The following is a 16,625-nucleotide window of genomic DNA, read 5'->3' as shown; positions in this document are numbered from 1 at the left end:
GGATAAACTGATCTCCTTAGATACATCATTGAAGACCTCTCACTCAGCAAACAAGTTACCTACTTCAAATACATGGCACTGTAGACCCTGTTCTTCTTCCTGTAAAGGGGCCATTTGCAAATTTCATAAGGATTTCATCATACGTGGCAGTAAACAGAGGAGTATCAGGGAGCTAAGCTTGGTGGGAATTCAGGTTTCTGATGGCTCTTTCATTTTTATGAAAAGCAGCTACATAAACCCATAATCTCTCTAATAAAAATGGGTTGTCACATATTAACCCTATGAAATACTGCCCTGTGTTCATGAATTTTAAGATTCTGTCCCTTTAATTGGGTCATTCGAGTTTACACATCATATATACTGTATAAACTTTACAACTGCTGCCAAGACTCCTTCATGGAGATCGGGGAGGATGATATTTTACCTGACCGGCTGATTTACTGCTCTCCATTTTTTGACTAATATAAATTATCCATCTAATTGTAAGAAATTCCTATGATTTGTAAGTCTAATAACATCTTCACTATATGTATCTCTATATAATAAATCAAATTATACAGTAGTCACCTTCATTGATCTGCCCTTCAAATTAAATTATTTATGATAAGGAAACACCACCTACATATAAATCCATTTAATGAAACTGTTAGACTGAAAATGATGACATGATATATGGCCGCAATTTCATCAGTCAAGATTAGTAATTTTTAGTGCAAAGAAACAAAATTACAGCATAAATGGATTGTCCAGAATTAGAAAAACATGGCTGCCTTCTTCCAGTGGTACTGTTTCTGCATGAATGCAGACATTTTTCATAAATCCTGGGCAAGTCCTTTAAAGGGGTTGTCTAGTGCTGTGATATTGATGGCCTATCCTTGAATAGGTCATCAGCATCAGATCGGCAAGAACCTGAATTTTGGAATGAAACCAATAAGCTTTTAGCAGGTCCCATGGCACACAGAGGTAAAGGTGTATGAACACTGGGACATCCCAGCTCCATACATTGTGTTAAGACCGTTTTCAGATACTCAGATTTTCACCTCTAAGGGAGCTGAGCTGCAGTACCCAAGACTGGCCACTATGCTGCGTATGGAGCTCTTGTGCTCTAGCGCCATACACTGTTTATAGTTAATGCGTGACCTGCTAAAAGCTGTGTGGTCAGTGTGCAGCATGCTGTACTCCCACCAATCTAATATCGATGGCACATTCTGAAAATGAACCAGTCCACCTAGGATGGAGTAATCCTATAGCTGTGTATACATTAAATGGAAGTAAACTAGGACTACAGAACAGGAGAAGGACTTAGGGATTCTAGTTTCTAGTAAGCTGAGCAGCAGTACTCAATGTCAAGCAGCAGCTGCTAAAGCAAACAAGATTTTAGGGTTCATAAAAAAAGAGAGATTAGATCCCGTGATCTCAACGTATTGTTGCCCCTCTATAAATCATTTGTAAGGCACATCTTGAATATGGGATCCAGTTTTGGGCTCCGCATTTTAAGAAGGACATTCAGAAGTTAGAGTCAGTTAAATGGTGGCTAACTAGACTATTACAAGGAATGGAAGCCTCACATATGATGGGAGGTTGAAAAAGTTAGATATGTCTACCATAGAAAAAAGTCATCTCAGAGGAGATGGCATTTATATGTATAAATACATGTGTGGTCAATATAAAGGACTGGCACATGACTTATTTTTTCCAAAAACATTACTAAGGACCAGAGGGCACTCGCTGCGAGTGGAAGAAAAGCGATTCCGACAGCTAAATAGGAAAGGGTTCTTTACAGTTAGAGCAGTCAGACTGTGGAATACACTACCACAAGAGGTAGTAATGGCAGATACTATAACAGCTTTTAAAAAAGGACTGGATGATTTCCTCAGTTCACACAACATTGTTGGTTATAAATGACTTAGTGACAAAATGTAGAACTGGTGGAGGAAGGTTGAACTAGATGGACCTAGGTCTTTTTTCAACCTATGTAACTATATAACTATGTAACCATCAATATCAAATTCCTAGATCTCAAAGCACAGCCCTATCTAGTACATGTTAAAAATAATTACTGTATCTACAGTTAGCAGAGCTGAGCCTGTCAGAACTTGTCAGATGTAACAAAGTCAACTGGATAGTCAAGCATCCCTGATAATTGATATAACTCTAGCTACTGCCACCACTAGGGGGAGGTATTTTGTATGGATTCACATTGAATACAGTAAGAGCTGAATACAGGGAGGTTCTTAGTTGCAGATGCAGGTAAGTACTATGAGTGCACAATCAGAAGGGAAGGAAAGAAGTACAGTTTGGTTTCTTTGAGCATATAAGCTATTTTGATAGTCAAGCCAGAAAAGTTTCAGAATCCGAAGATGAGTCATATAAATGTAGCACACACAGCAAAACCAATAGTCAACCAGTCGTGGACAGGCCACGTGCTGTAGACCCACGGTAGCAACAAAAATTGTGATATAATTGGGCAACAATAATTACCATGACTGCTTTGTAATATCAAACTGATATGCTCTGGTGAGCTCCTCCAGATGAGCCTGGAGCATGGGTTGCATTTCCTCCCTCGGTGATGGCGTCAGTGTTGCTGTTGACTGTTGGCCAAATGATATGGCTGGAGAAGATGCAACACCGCGCACTGGTGGAGTAGGAACCCTGTCATCATCTTCTTCTAGTTCATCATCAGATCCTTGGTGTAAATAAGTCTGGACTGGTAGAGGAGGACACCATCCATCGCTGTCATACCTTGAAGAACAAGACAAGGTAGTTATAATCTTTAAGTACAGAATTCAAGGAGATTCTAAAAAAATACAGGTGAAGAAATTTGTACTCTCCTCTTGCATAATTGCTTTTATCATACATTTTTTCTTATTTTATTTTGCATGGTAGCAATATAAATACAAGTCAAAATTCCCAATGGCTTGTGTGAATATATACCACCTTCTCAAACTGTCCATAAAACTGACTGATTTTTGGAATTCCAATTTGAAATGTGACTTTTAGAAAAAGCAACAAATTCCAATTTAGTGCTAGTGCAACAATTAAACAAACTCCTAAATTATTAAGCATTGCTCCTATAACTCACCCTCCTCGGGTCCAAAACTGCCTCTCTACTGCTGCTCTAGTCTTTGTATATCAGCTGCAGCAGTGATGTCCCCTCCTCAGCCCTTGTAACCACTGCAATTTATCACTGAGATCAGTTGCTCATGCTATCTACATCAGCAAAGCCACTGAGCCCTAAGACTGCAATGGTTACAAGCACTGTAGCGGTAACAGCACCCCTGCAGCTGATCAACAAAGAATAGAGCAGTGGTGGAGAGGTAGTGATGAAATTGGGAAAAGTGAATAACAGCTCCATTTGTTATTTTAGATTGCTGCAACCCAATGGTATACAGCAATTTTAAAAGGGACAATCCTATTAAACAGGGATTTCAAACTAATTTTCACTGGGGGCCAAATCAGCATCATGGTTTCCTTTAAAGGGCCACTTTTAATTGTAAGGGCTCAGATCTCCTTGCAGCACAGAATGAGCATTGAGAGCGGATAGAAGGGCTATATGAAAGCTATCCCTGGGTACTATGGCTAGGGTAGTAGGTCTATCCAAGACCTGTTCCAGGGTTGTAGCGCCAAGGGTGCTTTCCCTAGGTTGTAAGTCTAAAGGGCACTTTACACGCTGCGATATCACTATCAATATCGCTAGCGAGTGTACCCGCCCCCGTCAGTTGTGCGTCATGGGCAAATCGCTGCCCATGGTGCACAACATCGCTTACACCAGTCACACGGACTTGCCTTCCTTGCGACGTCGATGTGGCCGGTGACCCGCGTCCTTTCTAAGGGGGCTGTTCATGCGGCGTCATAGCGACATCACACGGCAGCCGTCCAATAGAAGTAGAGGGGCGGGGATGAGCGGGCGGAATATCCCGCCCACCTCCTTCCTTCCTTATTGCCGGTGGATGCAGGTAAGGAGATGTTTGTCGTTCCTGCAGTATCACACAGTGATGTGTGATAACGCAGGAACGACGAACAACCAGCGGCATGCACCATGAAAAGGAGCGATGTGTCAGCGATCAACGATTTTTGACGTTTTTGCGATCGTTGATCCTCACTCCTAGCTGTCACACAGTGCAATGTCGCTAACGATGCCAGATGTGCATCACAAACACCGTGACCCCGACGATATATCGTTAGCGATGTCGCAGCATGTAAAGCACCCTTGAGGGTGCTGTCCCTAACTTGTAGGGCTAAGAGTGCTGTTCCTGGGGTTTAAATCCCACCACAAGCTTCCACCCAGCATTGCACAGACCCCATATCCCACCACAGGCATCGAAACAGCGTTATAGACTCCCAAATTCCAACCAGAGGTATCCCCCCCCAACATCGCACAATCCCCAAAATTCAATCATAGTTTTCCCTTCAGCATCGCACACCCCCAAAATCCCACCACAAGCATCCTCACAAGCATTATAGATCCCTCAAATCCTTAATCAGGCATCCCTATTATTGTACACCCCTCGAATTCCACTGAAGGCATACTTAAAGATTTATACATCTAAAATATCTCATCACAGTCATCCTCCAGCATCACACATACCCAAAAATCCCACCACAGGCATCCCCTAGAAACGCACACCCCTAAAATCCAACCAAGAGCATCCCCCTGTATTGCACACACCCCAAAACCAGTTACAAGCATCATAGAACCCCCAAGTTCCATCGTTGGCATACCCACAGCATTATAGACACACAAAATTCCACCCTAGGCATCACAGACCTTTCAAAATCCCATGACAGGCATTCATATAACATTTCAGCCCAACAAAAACCCCACACAGGAGTTCTGCCAGCATTGTATAGCTCCCAAAACTCATTACATACATCCCTGCAGAATTGTACATATACACACACACCCAAATCCCAAAATAGGTATCACCAAAGCATTATAGACCCTTAAAACCCCACCATAAACATTCCCCCAGCATTGTACACCCCTCAAAACCATGACAGGCGCACACCAAAATCCCATTACAGGCATCCCCCAGCATTATAGACCCCCTAAACCCCACCACAGTCATCTTCTCTGGCTTTATTGACCACCCTAAACATTGTGCAGTACAAACTGGCAGAAAAATTTCCAAAATCACAGATGGTGCTTTTTTCTGCCGGACACTATGAATGGCAGAGTAAAGCCCCCAAGTTTTATTGGCATCCCAGCTCGCGGGCCACATAAAATGATGTGGCGCACTGGATTTAGCCCGCTGGCCTTGAGTTTGACACCTCTACATTAAAAGATTGTATTCTAGTTTTTGGTTCTTCTCTATAGGTGAAAAACATGGTCATCCTTTACCTAAATGAATACTGGAATAGTACTCGTATTCGGTAAGCATTATCCAAACACAAATAGTTACTATTCACCCATCATTAGTTACATATAAATCATTATAATTAGTCCCTTCTATGGGTCTGCTTGCATAGCCTGACCAGCGGCATGATAGGAACGCCAATTGATAAACATTTACCATTTGGTAGTCTCTTAATAGCCAGTTTACAAAGGCAGACCAAAGTAAATGATGTGCAGAGTTCATTGCAATAAGTCAATCAATGCACACAGACTGCTATATTTCTTGGCAGCGCTAATCCTAGTTATGCATGACGTTGCATGGCCGAGAATTATCATTTTTCACATTGCTAAAAAGATCATTTATTGAGTACTCGCTCGTTTATCTGATGATTGGCAGCTTGTTTATACTGAAAGATAATCCTGAAATGAGCATTTTTAAGAACACTCGTTCACAATTATCTTTCAGTACAAATGCAGCTTAAGTCCCAAAATTGTTAATGAACAACACAATGGTGAAGGATTCATAGATAATGCGTTCTTTGGCTAACACCCCATTGTTCTGTTTTCACGATCCACCCTCTAGCAACAAATAGTAACCATTTCCTTTTTTATGTTACTAAAAACTTCTCATTTAGATTGATGCCCATATCCTAAAATCCCTTTATAAATAAAGATAACTAATCTTTGATGGTTCAGACTGAGATAATTGGTCAAGCTGGGAATAAAGCTTCATTTTCTACAAAACAATTCATACATTTTTCATTAATTTTTTTTAAGCAAAAGCGCTGTAAGATCAAATCTTATATGGAATGTAAATGTTTAATTATTTAGCTTTGATTTTCATATCATCGGTTTCAAACTCTTTGACCAATTAAGAAAAAATAAATTAATAAAATTAAATTAAAGTTGGTGATTTATGATTTCTTAAACTTTTTCTACATTTCAAAAGCAAAACAAAATACGGTAATTTAAAAAATTGAAAACATGCTGTAAGCTAGTTCTCTAAAATTCTTTTTCTTTTTTGGGACTCTACAAATCTCCAAAATTGTAGGTCACATCCTTCAAAATCTCGAAGTTTGACACAGCTCAAAGCTCCCATTAGGTATTAAAAATCAAGAAGTCTTTCTCTGCGGGAATAAAAGATATCAAACTGAGTTCAGAGACATTCCTATGATAGTTTAAAAATAAACTATGTCTAATCTCTTAAAAATAGCGTCGATTGAACTCGAACATAGAAAAGAACATTGGCTACAAATGAAATGGAACATTTAAAATGTGCAAAACATTTACTTAAGCATTTTAATAAGAGTCTATAATGACATAAAAGACTCTCTCTACATATCATTTGTTAACGAAATAGTATCTAATTAAGGAAAATTTCAATAGTCTAATTTCCGTCATAGTAGATAGTAGTAGGATTAACCAAACTAGTTTATCAAACCCGATTGTCAAACATGATCTCAAGAAACTCATTTAGAAATAGGGGGTCCCCTAAAACAATAAAATACCTTTCTAATTTTAGTTAAAACAACTCAATGATAAAAAGAACAATGACGCTAGTCTTTACCCTGTTTCCTGATGTTCTAAGCCATAGTGTTCAATCTCCGTGCCCGGAAGGGGCTGTATGGGTGGCGGAGGTAGCGGAACATTAGCCCAGTTTGATCCATTATTTTTTTGTGACTTATTACTGTTTTTAGTCTTCTTTTTCTTTCCACCTTTCCCACCTGTTGTAAAAAAATCAAAAGAAACATTCATAGAAAATGAATTCAGAAAACAATGAAATACAGTAATAAAAGTAAAGGTGGGAGATTTGTTCAAAAACTATATATTCTACTTCTTGATATACTCGCTAGAGTCAACTGATGTCAAGATTTTTTAGATAACCTCTCCAGTTATCTACCATAAATGTGTAATGGCAATGTTCACTGTAGAACTAAAGGCAAATGTTCGAAAATAATTGCGCTATTCTGTAGCCTTTTTTTGTTTTATCATAACCTCAACCTTGTGCACGCGGGGTGACATTTATTGGTGCTGGCTCTAGAAGAAATACTCAGTTGGCTACAAGCAGCAATTCAAAAACATTGTAAAACAGAAAAAGAGTGTATATGAATATATATATATATATATATATATATATATATATATATATATATATATATATATATATATATATATATATATATATATATATATATATATATATATATATATGTATATATATATATATATATATATATATATAGTCTGGTCCACAAACATTTGGACAGTGACTGAAACACTTCATGGCTCTGCATGCCACTATTTTAGATTTATAGTGAAACATCTAAGATGCAATTGAAGTGTTGAAGTGTAGACTTTTAGATTTAATTAAAGAATTGGATGAAAATAATGTGAAACGTTTAGGGATTACAGCTATTTTTCTGCAATGCCTCATCATTTCAGGGGCTCAAAAGTAATTGGACAAACTAACTTTCCCATAATACCTTGTAGAGAGTCCTTTGCTGGGAATGACTGCCTGATGTCATGAAGTCATGGATGTCATCAAATAAAGGGATTCCTCCTCTGTGATGCTTTCCTGGCCTTTAATGCAGCTGACTTCAGTTGTTGCTTTCTATGGGTCTTTCAGCCCTAAGTTTTGGTTTAATCATGTGAATGCAACTTGATAGGATTGAGATCTGGTGATTGATTGGACCATTACAGAATATTCCACTTCTTTACCTGAAAAATTCCTGGGTTGCTTTTGTAGCATGTTTTAATTATTCATATATACTGTTAAGTGCCGTCCGATAAATCTTGCTGCATTTCATAGACTCTGAGTAGAAAATATCTCCCTGTACACTTCAGAATTCATCCAGCTGCTTCTGTCTTCAGTCACATCATCAATAATCACTAGTGACCCAGGGCCATTAGAAGCCATCACACTGCCTCCACCATGTGTTACAGAGGATGTGTTGTGCTTTGGATCATGAAACATTCAAAGCCTTCTCCACACTTTCTTCTTCCTATCATTCTGGTACAGGTTCATGTTAGTTTCATCTGTCCATACAATGCTTTTCCAGAACTTGGCTGACATCTTTAGAAGTTTTTTTTGGCAAAGTCTAATCTTGTCTACCTATTTTTAAGGCAGATTTATGGTTTGCACCTTGTGCTGAACCCTCTGTATTTGCTCTCATGAAGTTTTCTCTTTATGGTAGACTTAGATATTGAAACACCTACTTTATGGACACTGTTCTTCACTTGGGGGATGTTGTGAAGGGGTTTTTTTCACCATGGAAAGGATCTGTGATCATCTACCACTGTTGTCTTCCATGGAAGTCCAAGACTTTTTGTGTTTCCAACCTCACCAATACACTCCTTTTTTCAGAATGTACCAAACTATTCATTTGGCCACCAACAGCATTTCTGCTATCTCTTTTATGGATTTATTATTTATTTTTTCAGCTTAATGATGGTCTGTTTTTTTTTCCATTGAGAGGACCTTTGACTAAATGTTGTGTTCCCTGCAACAGCATCCAAATGAAAATGCCACACCTGGAATCAGCTCAAGACCTTTTACCTGCCTAATTGATGATGGGTTAACAAGGAAATAACCCATGTTGCCCATTAAAGATCATTTGAGATAACTGTCCGATTACTTTTGGCCCCTTTAAAAGATGCAGCAACATATTAAAGAGCTGTAATTCCTAAACCTTTACTCCAATTATGATGTGAATACCCTCAGATCAAAGCTGAGTCTGTACTTCAAGCCCATTAGAATCATATAACAGCATCTTGAATATGTTTTGGTAAACAGCTGTAATCACATAGCTTGTCTCACTGTCCAAATATTCTGTACCTAACTATTTAATAATGATTTGATACACTGATGATATTGAAAGTTTTCCAACCTACAAAGAATAGAGAGGTTTGTATTTTTCATTGTAGTATCATGAAGAAATTGATCCTGCACTACCAGGGTTTACCTTGCATGGTTTGGTGGCCAAAGAAAAGCTGCTCCAGATGGTGTAGTACAACGTGCCAAGAGGAGCACACTCGGAGAAAGGCAAATGTCCAAAGAATTATCCACAGAAAAAAAAGTGGACTCCAAGGTCCGTGAAAAAGATTTATTTGTACAAAAAGGTGTGCTTAAAAAAGGCAGTGGCGGAGCTGGGTGCGAGCTCGCCCAGGGGTACGGCCCTGACGGACCCGTAGAACCGTATGGTTAGCACGAAATGGCCGTAGTCCTGGGTGAGCTCGCACCCAGCTCTGCCACTGCCTTTTTTATGCACCTATTTTTGTACAAATAAAACTATTTTGATGGACCATGGAGTGGAGCCACTTTTTCTTCTTCTGTGGATAATTTTTTATTGTAAGTACACTACACCCGTGAAAGATAGAATAAAAAACCCCCCAGAAAATCACATTTTTGATTCTTTACATAATTTGCATGAAATAAGTATTTGATTGCCTACCAATCAGCAAGAGTTCTGGCTCTCACAGACCTGTTATTTTTTTTCTATAAGAAGCCCTCCTACTCATTACCTGTATTAATTGCACCCATTTGAACTCATTACCTGTATAAAAGACACCTGTCTACACAATCAATCAATAACACTTCAACCTCTCCACCATGGTCAAGACCAAAAAGCTGCCTAAGGACACCAGGGACAAAACTGTAGACCTTCAAAAAGCTAGGATGGGCAACAGGACAATAGACAAGCAACATTGTGAGAAGGCAATAACTGCTGGTACAAATTTTAGAAAATGGTAGACACACAAGATGACTGTTAGTGTTACTTGGTCATCTTACTCCATGCAAAATCTCGCCTCGTGGGGTAAGGATGATTCTGAGAAAGGTCAGGAATCAGCTCAGAACTACTACTAGGGAGTTCCTAGTCAATGACCTAAAGAGACCTGAAGAGTCTCAAAGATAACACACTGTGCTGTCACGGATTAAAATTGTGCAAGACAAGCATAGTCCCAATGCTCACGCCAGCACATGTCCAGGCCCATTTGAAGTTCGCCAATAACCAATCTGGATGATCCAGAGGAGAGATGGGTGAAGGTCATGTGATAGATGAGAAAAAAACAGAAATTTTTGGTATCAACTCCACTCGTCATTTTAGAAGAAGAAAATGATAAGTACAAGACCAAGAACACCATCCCTAATGTGGAGCATGGGGGTGGCAAAGTCATACTTTGGAGGTGTTTTCTTCAAAAGGGACAGGAACACTACACCATATTGAAGGGAGGATGGATGGGCTCATGTATTGTGAGATTTTGGCCAACAACCTCCTTCTCTCAGTAAGAGCATTGAAGATAGGTCATGGCTGGGTCTTCCAGCATGACAATGACCCGAAATACACAGCCAGGGAAACTAAGGATTGGCTCCATAAGAAGCATTTCAAGGAATGGCCAAGTCTCCAGACCTCAACCCAATCAAAAATCTTTGGATTGAGCTCCAACTCAATGTTTCCTAATGACAGCCCCGAAATCTGAAAAAAGATCTGGAGAAGATCTGTATGGAGAAGTTGACCAAAATCCATGCTGCAGTGTGTGCAAACTTGGTCAAGGACTGCATGATATGTCTGATCTCTGTAATTGCAAACAAAAAGTTTTCTGCACCAAATATTAAGTTTTGTTTTTCTATTGTATCAAATACTTATTTCATGCAGATTAATTATTTATACAATGTGATTTTCAAGATTTTTTTATTCTGTCTGTCACAGTTGAAGTGTACCTACATTAAAAATTACAGATCTCTCCATTCTTTGTAGGTGGGAAAACTTGAATAATGAATAAATCGGTCGGCAGCGTATCAAATACTTATTTTACCCACTGTATAGAAATATCCTTCAATGATTCTGAGCCTGCATCCTACATGTATAATGTCTGACTTTCATAATTTAGCTAATATTTCATGAAGTATGTGTCCTTGTTTCTCAAACGCCCCCTTCCTGCTTAGATTCAGATTTTGTTGAAATCTCGGAGTGTAGCTTTAGTATAAGAGTTCTTAAATATTTTTTAAGTAAAGTCATATTAGCCATAATGGAAGAGAAAAAGTGACTTAGTAATATAAAATAATTTATTTTAGTATTTTTCAGCTTGTGCAATGCAGATAGCGTATGAATGAAACTTTTCATTCCAGTTTTCATGGCAACATCCAGGGTTATGTAGGTATATGTATGTATGTAAATACAATTTCTTTTATACTAGTATAAAAAAACGAAGCATATCAATGCTTTATAAGAACTATTATAAATATACAATTAGAAGAAACAGGAATTCAATGAAGAACTATACATGTCCCTGAACTTAGCCATGGTAACCAGAATAAAAAGACCCATTCTATACACACGTTACTGCTTTCATGGAATTGAAGAAAGGTGCAAAATGGAAATAAGGGTGCTTGACATTTAACAAGGTTCATGATCCTTAGTACTATGAATTTGGTGGTGATAGACTGGGCTCAAAGAGTGACATCGGCTGAGCTGATTAATTAACGGGAACCTGTCAGGTGCAATATATACCCAGAACCACGAGCAGTTCTGGGTGCATATTACTAATCCCTGCCTAACTGTCCATGCATCTAGTAGCATAGATAAATAGATCTTTACAAAAAGTATTTCTAAAGAGCCTTTATGATATGCTAATGAGTGCAGGGACTAGTCGCAAGAGCGTTAGTTTCTGTGCTCATTCCGCCCTCTTAACATGTTAGCACACCCACAGGGGAGTGTTAACATAGTATTCAATGTCCATTGGCTTGCGTCATCAGCAATGACCTGTGTCCGCTATCACCACTGATCAGAATGCCCGACACTTCCGGTCATGAGCACTATGAAGCCGGGTGTACGCATCCTGGCTTCAGAGAGGTCCAGTACGCATGAGCAGAAGTGTTGGGGACTTCTGATCATGTGCACTGACCCTAAGCCCAGCGTTTTGAAGCAGTCACAGCCAACACAGGTAGATGACGCGAGGCAATGGCTATTGAATGGCATGTTAACATGCTCCTGTGGACTTGCTAACATGTTGAGGGCAGAATGAGAGGAGGAACTAACGCCCTTGCGACTAGTCCCTGCGCTCATTAGCATATCATAAAGGAGCTTTAAAAATACTTTGTCTAAAGATTTCTTTATCTATGCTACTAGATACAGGGATGGTTAGGCAGGGATTAACAATATGCACCCAGAACTGCTCATGGTTCTGGCCGCATATTGCACCTGAGAGGTTCCCTTTAAGGTGTTTTCTCAAAAAGGCAATCCTTTTTAACAAAATAATTGAAGCCCACCTGGATACATCTGATTACTACAGCTTCAGAAACCCTTGAAGATCCTCTTTTATCAAATAAGTGCTTGGTGGGTCAATCAACGTGAAAGCTGTTTTTTGAGGGTGGCTCTCCACTTTTATATGGAGGTCCCAAGCACAGGATCCTGTTTATGATGACTATGTGCCCTAATAAATCTAAAGGAAATGTGTTGCCATACTCGTTGACCTCCATGACTCAATAATAATGGACAATGAAACTTTCTCTGAAGATAAAAACTTATAGTTACTGATGCACAGTTTAATTTTTTTCTATATAAACTAAAAGAAATAGCAAAATTATACAAAAAGTTTGGAGAAGAATGGCTCAGTGAGTAAGTGCACTAACAGAAAAAGGCAAACATTTTTTAATTTTGGATATGAACCTGTTGTGAAAAGTACATCAATTGTAAATCAAACCTATGAATACTATATCATTAGAGTAAGACCAACTGTCTCATGCAATGATTGAGTTTAAGCATCCACGCACACAAGTATTAGAGCATACAATGAGCGTTATATCAGACATCTGAGACACAGGTCCCTGTATCCCGCAGTGAACACCAACCTGAAAGGCTGCCGCTTCTTTCAGAGCTGTTGTGTGAGCTGGTGGTGCTGAAATCCTGTGACTGGTTGTGTGGCATTCTATTTGACAATCCCTCAGCACGATAGTCGGGAATGTAAAGTAAGGCTAAGGGTTAAAGGGCAGAGGTCACCGTGGCATCATGTGATTAGTACAAAGCTCATGCGCCACATGCAGTTGGCAATCGAAGCAGGAGGTGACACAGGCAGGAGGTTGAATGTTTGAAATGGATATTGGACTGGGGTTTATTGAAAGACCATTTCCCCCTTGAATTAAAAAAGAAAGAAAATCTCCTATCAAATTGGTTAAAATAAATCAACTAGAGTTGAGCAAAAAGATTCACAGCAGCCATATCAGTTGTGTATGGCCACCAGACCAGAACCTTGAGAATTTCCCACTTTCCTGGTGCCTCTTCTGATTAGTAGTCTGCCGAGACTTTGTTGTGTTGCAAAGCGACGCATGAATAAGGTCGAGCTAGCCTACTATTCAGAAGGAGAGCCAGAGATGAAATGAGTGGGAGGAGATTTCAAGAGGTCTTATCTAGCGGTCACGGACTACCAGACTGTTGCAATTTTATTTGTTCATCACAGATCACATAAAGGTTGCCATTAAGCTTCCTCTTGGCCTCTGAAAAATAAATCTACTATTAAATGGGTGATCTAGAACAATGTTCCCCAAGTCCAGTCTTCAAGGCCCACCAACAGTGCATGTTTTCAGGATGTCCTTAGCATTGCACAAGTGATGGACTTGGTGGGTCTTGAGGACTGGAGTTGGGGAACACTTAAATAAGAAATACAACCACAGTTCTTCTTCCAGAATAAGTCCCACTCCTCTCCATGGGCTGTCACTGACTATTTTTCCATCTCACCCTTATTCAAGTGATTACGATACCAAAAAATACCAGATGTAGCCAATGAATATAGGTGGCTCTGTCTTTGAGAAAAATAAAAATCAGGCAGATTCACTGCTACAGAGCTGTTTTACGGGGCATTATAAAAACGGCCTAATAGTGGTCAATGTGCCTGATTTTTTTTCTTTAGAGACAGAGCTACCCATATTCATTGGGTATATCTGGTATTTTTGGCATTTTAATAAGGGTGAGATGGAATACTAGTCAAAGCCCCTGGAGACGAGTGGTACTATTTCTGGAAGAAAAGTGGTTAAAATTAAAAAAAAAACTTGATAGAAGAAAATTTTTCCTTTTAAAGGGGGTAATGCGCTTTAAGGTCAATTGGAGATATTGTTAGCAAAAATCTGCATGCATTACATCCTCTGTTAGTGAAGGTGACAACTATCGATTATCTACAATGACACGTAAGGTTTCTACATGCACTAACAGGAAATCTCTTCTATCTACACTTCTACGACTTACCATTGTTTCCTTTACCCTGATCAGGAAGGCAATACCCTAATCCGGTCAGGTCAGACTTCTGCTGGGCCGAAGTTTTCCATTGTGGGTCAGGTAAGTCAACCGCCAACTCATGGATACTGTTGGAGTGCAGAATCTGTGTGGTGGCATACGGCGTGGTTTGTGCTATTTGCCCCGGGCAGTTAAAGCTGGACTTGGTAGTAAAGTCGATACTACTGTATATTGCACCATCAGACAACATTGTCGCTGTTTTGTCTCCCTGGCCTGGAGCTGCTGGCAGCACATCTAAATTATTAGCATAAGAAGGGAGAAAATCAGGAATTCTCAACCATTATGGTTTAGGATAAAAAAATAAATAAATGTTCATTCACTCCGTTTGCATTTTAGCTGAGACAGGAAAGCATAAGCCAATGAAGGAAGAATGATGTACAACCATCGCCTGGCTATCAGCATTCGTGACAGGTCTAGCACTTGTCCTTCACGTTCCACTGCTTAAAACCATCCTTTCATCCTTACACCTTCATGTGAGAAGGTGAAGTTTAGAATATTTCACAACAAGGGGGGGGCGACGGACTCCATACTTCATTTCATGTCAAGCTGTCTGCTCTACTGACAAATAACAAGAAAATGAATCCACAAATCTCAGAAATCTCCCACCCCTACACAAAAACAATGCGAATCCGGTGCCTGATTGGAAGTGATACAGTAAATCTCTCTGAGTAGGTGTCCGTTAATCACTGTATACAATACTGTGTATGATCCCTGAGTCTGGATGACGTGATACACTGTATTCACAAGCAAAAACTTCTAAATGGCCAGGAAATATTGTCAAATCATATATGTAATCAAATTAATAAGGACTTTTATTATTTGCGGGCTGATTAGTGGTTATTTATTTGATCAATTTATATAAACCCAACACATCGCACACAAAGAATGCATCTCACAATCTAAATTCTGACATGACCTACATGAATGATTTTGGGTAAATGGAAGGAAACTAGATTATCAAGGAGAAACCCACACAAAATGTTCAAATTCTAACTAAAAAGTTACATTCGAGCCCGGGACTACAGCTGATTGAGTCATTCGCTTCTATTGACTTTATGAAATGTTTTTGGGATGCCTGAGAGGCAATTATTATGTCCCCATTACATTACTTAGAGATGAGTGGTTATTTTCAAATTCGAATTTGGAATTTCAATAAATTTTCCTGTAATTTAGACGGTAAATAAATTTGCGTAAATCTTAATACTAGAAAACTTGTAATTGCTCGGGAAATACATACAGGGAAGAACAGAGAGCGAAAACTCTGCTGATCATAAGAGCTTAAACTCTACAAAAGAGAGAGAGACATAGCCAGTGACTGGAGATGGAAAACAACACCACGGTACAAACTGTGCTCCACTGGGGACCTCTGATCTGTGATTGACCAAGTAATGACCACCACTAGACAAGGTGTGACCATAAGTAGGATGTCAAATCTGCAGGACATTATGGGGAGGCCTACGTGTCAACAACAACGTTATCCCTTTAACAGTGTGGTAACTGGTGTCGGGAAAATGTTGGTCTTTTTTCAAATTGAATTTCAAAACGTTCAACTCAAACTCAATCCTCCATGGATTGATCCCCTCATCCCTAACTTGCTCCTAGGTCTTCATATGAAAACTTTAACACGGCTCCCTATCGCTCATTTACCATGTACAGATTATAAGTCTGGTGTTTCCTTATGTGGCAGTCTCCCCCCCCCTCATTCAGTACCGATGTTTATTCCTTTAGTGACAAGAGCTGCAGAGGGTCCTACTATCACTGGTCATTGATTACATTGGGTGCAGCTGATCTACCAAGACTGAGGACTGATTTAGACTGGCTCTACAGCTATCGGCAAACATTTACTCGACCAACAGATATTAGTAATAACTAACCATTATTAATATCTTTTGGTCAAATGAGTATAGGCCAATAGGTCTCAGTGAAGAGAGGAGAGGTCTCTGTTAGATACCTGTGGAGGTGGCTTATTAAGTTTGAGAAAAAATAGATTCTAACAGGAAGGATCA

General features: G+C 39.4%; 1 protein-coding gene across 7 annotated transcripts in view; it reads right to left on the bottom strand.

Moving 5' to 3' along the window:
- ROBO2 (roundabout guidance receptor 2) overlaps window positions 1–16,625 on the bottom strand; it is a 1,624,265-nt gene that overhangs the window by 31,044 nt on the left and 1,576,596 nt on the right. For 5 of the 7 annotated variants that reach the window (XM_075335077.1, XM_075335079.1, XM_075335081.1 and 2 more), the window contains 4 exons: window positions 14,572–14,853; window positions 13,185–13,307; window positions 6,903–7,059; window positions 2,482–2,742 (listed from right to left, as the gene is read on the bottom strand). In XM_075335077.1, coding sequence (XP_075191192.1) covers window positions 2,482–2,742; window positions 6,903–7,059; window positions 13,185–13,307; window positions 14,572–14,853 — 823 coding nt within the window. The remainder of the gene's footprint in view (window positions 1–2,481; window positions 2,743–6,902; window positions 7,060–13,184; window positions 13,308–14,571; window positions 14,854–16,625) is intronic. The other 2 variants (XM_075335083.1, XM_075335084.1) reach the window with 1 other exon arrangement.

Source organism: Anomaloglossus baeobatrachus, chromosome 2, assembly GCF_048569485.1.
Source record: "Anomaloglossus baeobatrachus isolate aAnoBae1 chromosome 2, aAnoBae1.hap1, whole genome shotgun sequence".
Classification (NCBI taxonomy): domain Eukaryota; kingdom Metazoa; phylum Chordata; class Amphibia; order Anura; family Aromobatidae; genus Anomaloglossus; species Anomaloglossus baeobatrachus.
This window is presented reverse-complemented; position numbering and strand designations above follow the sequence as displayed.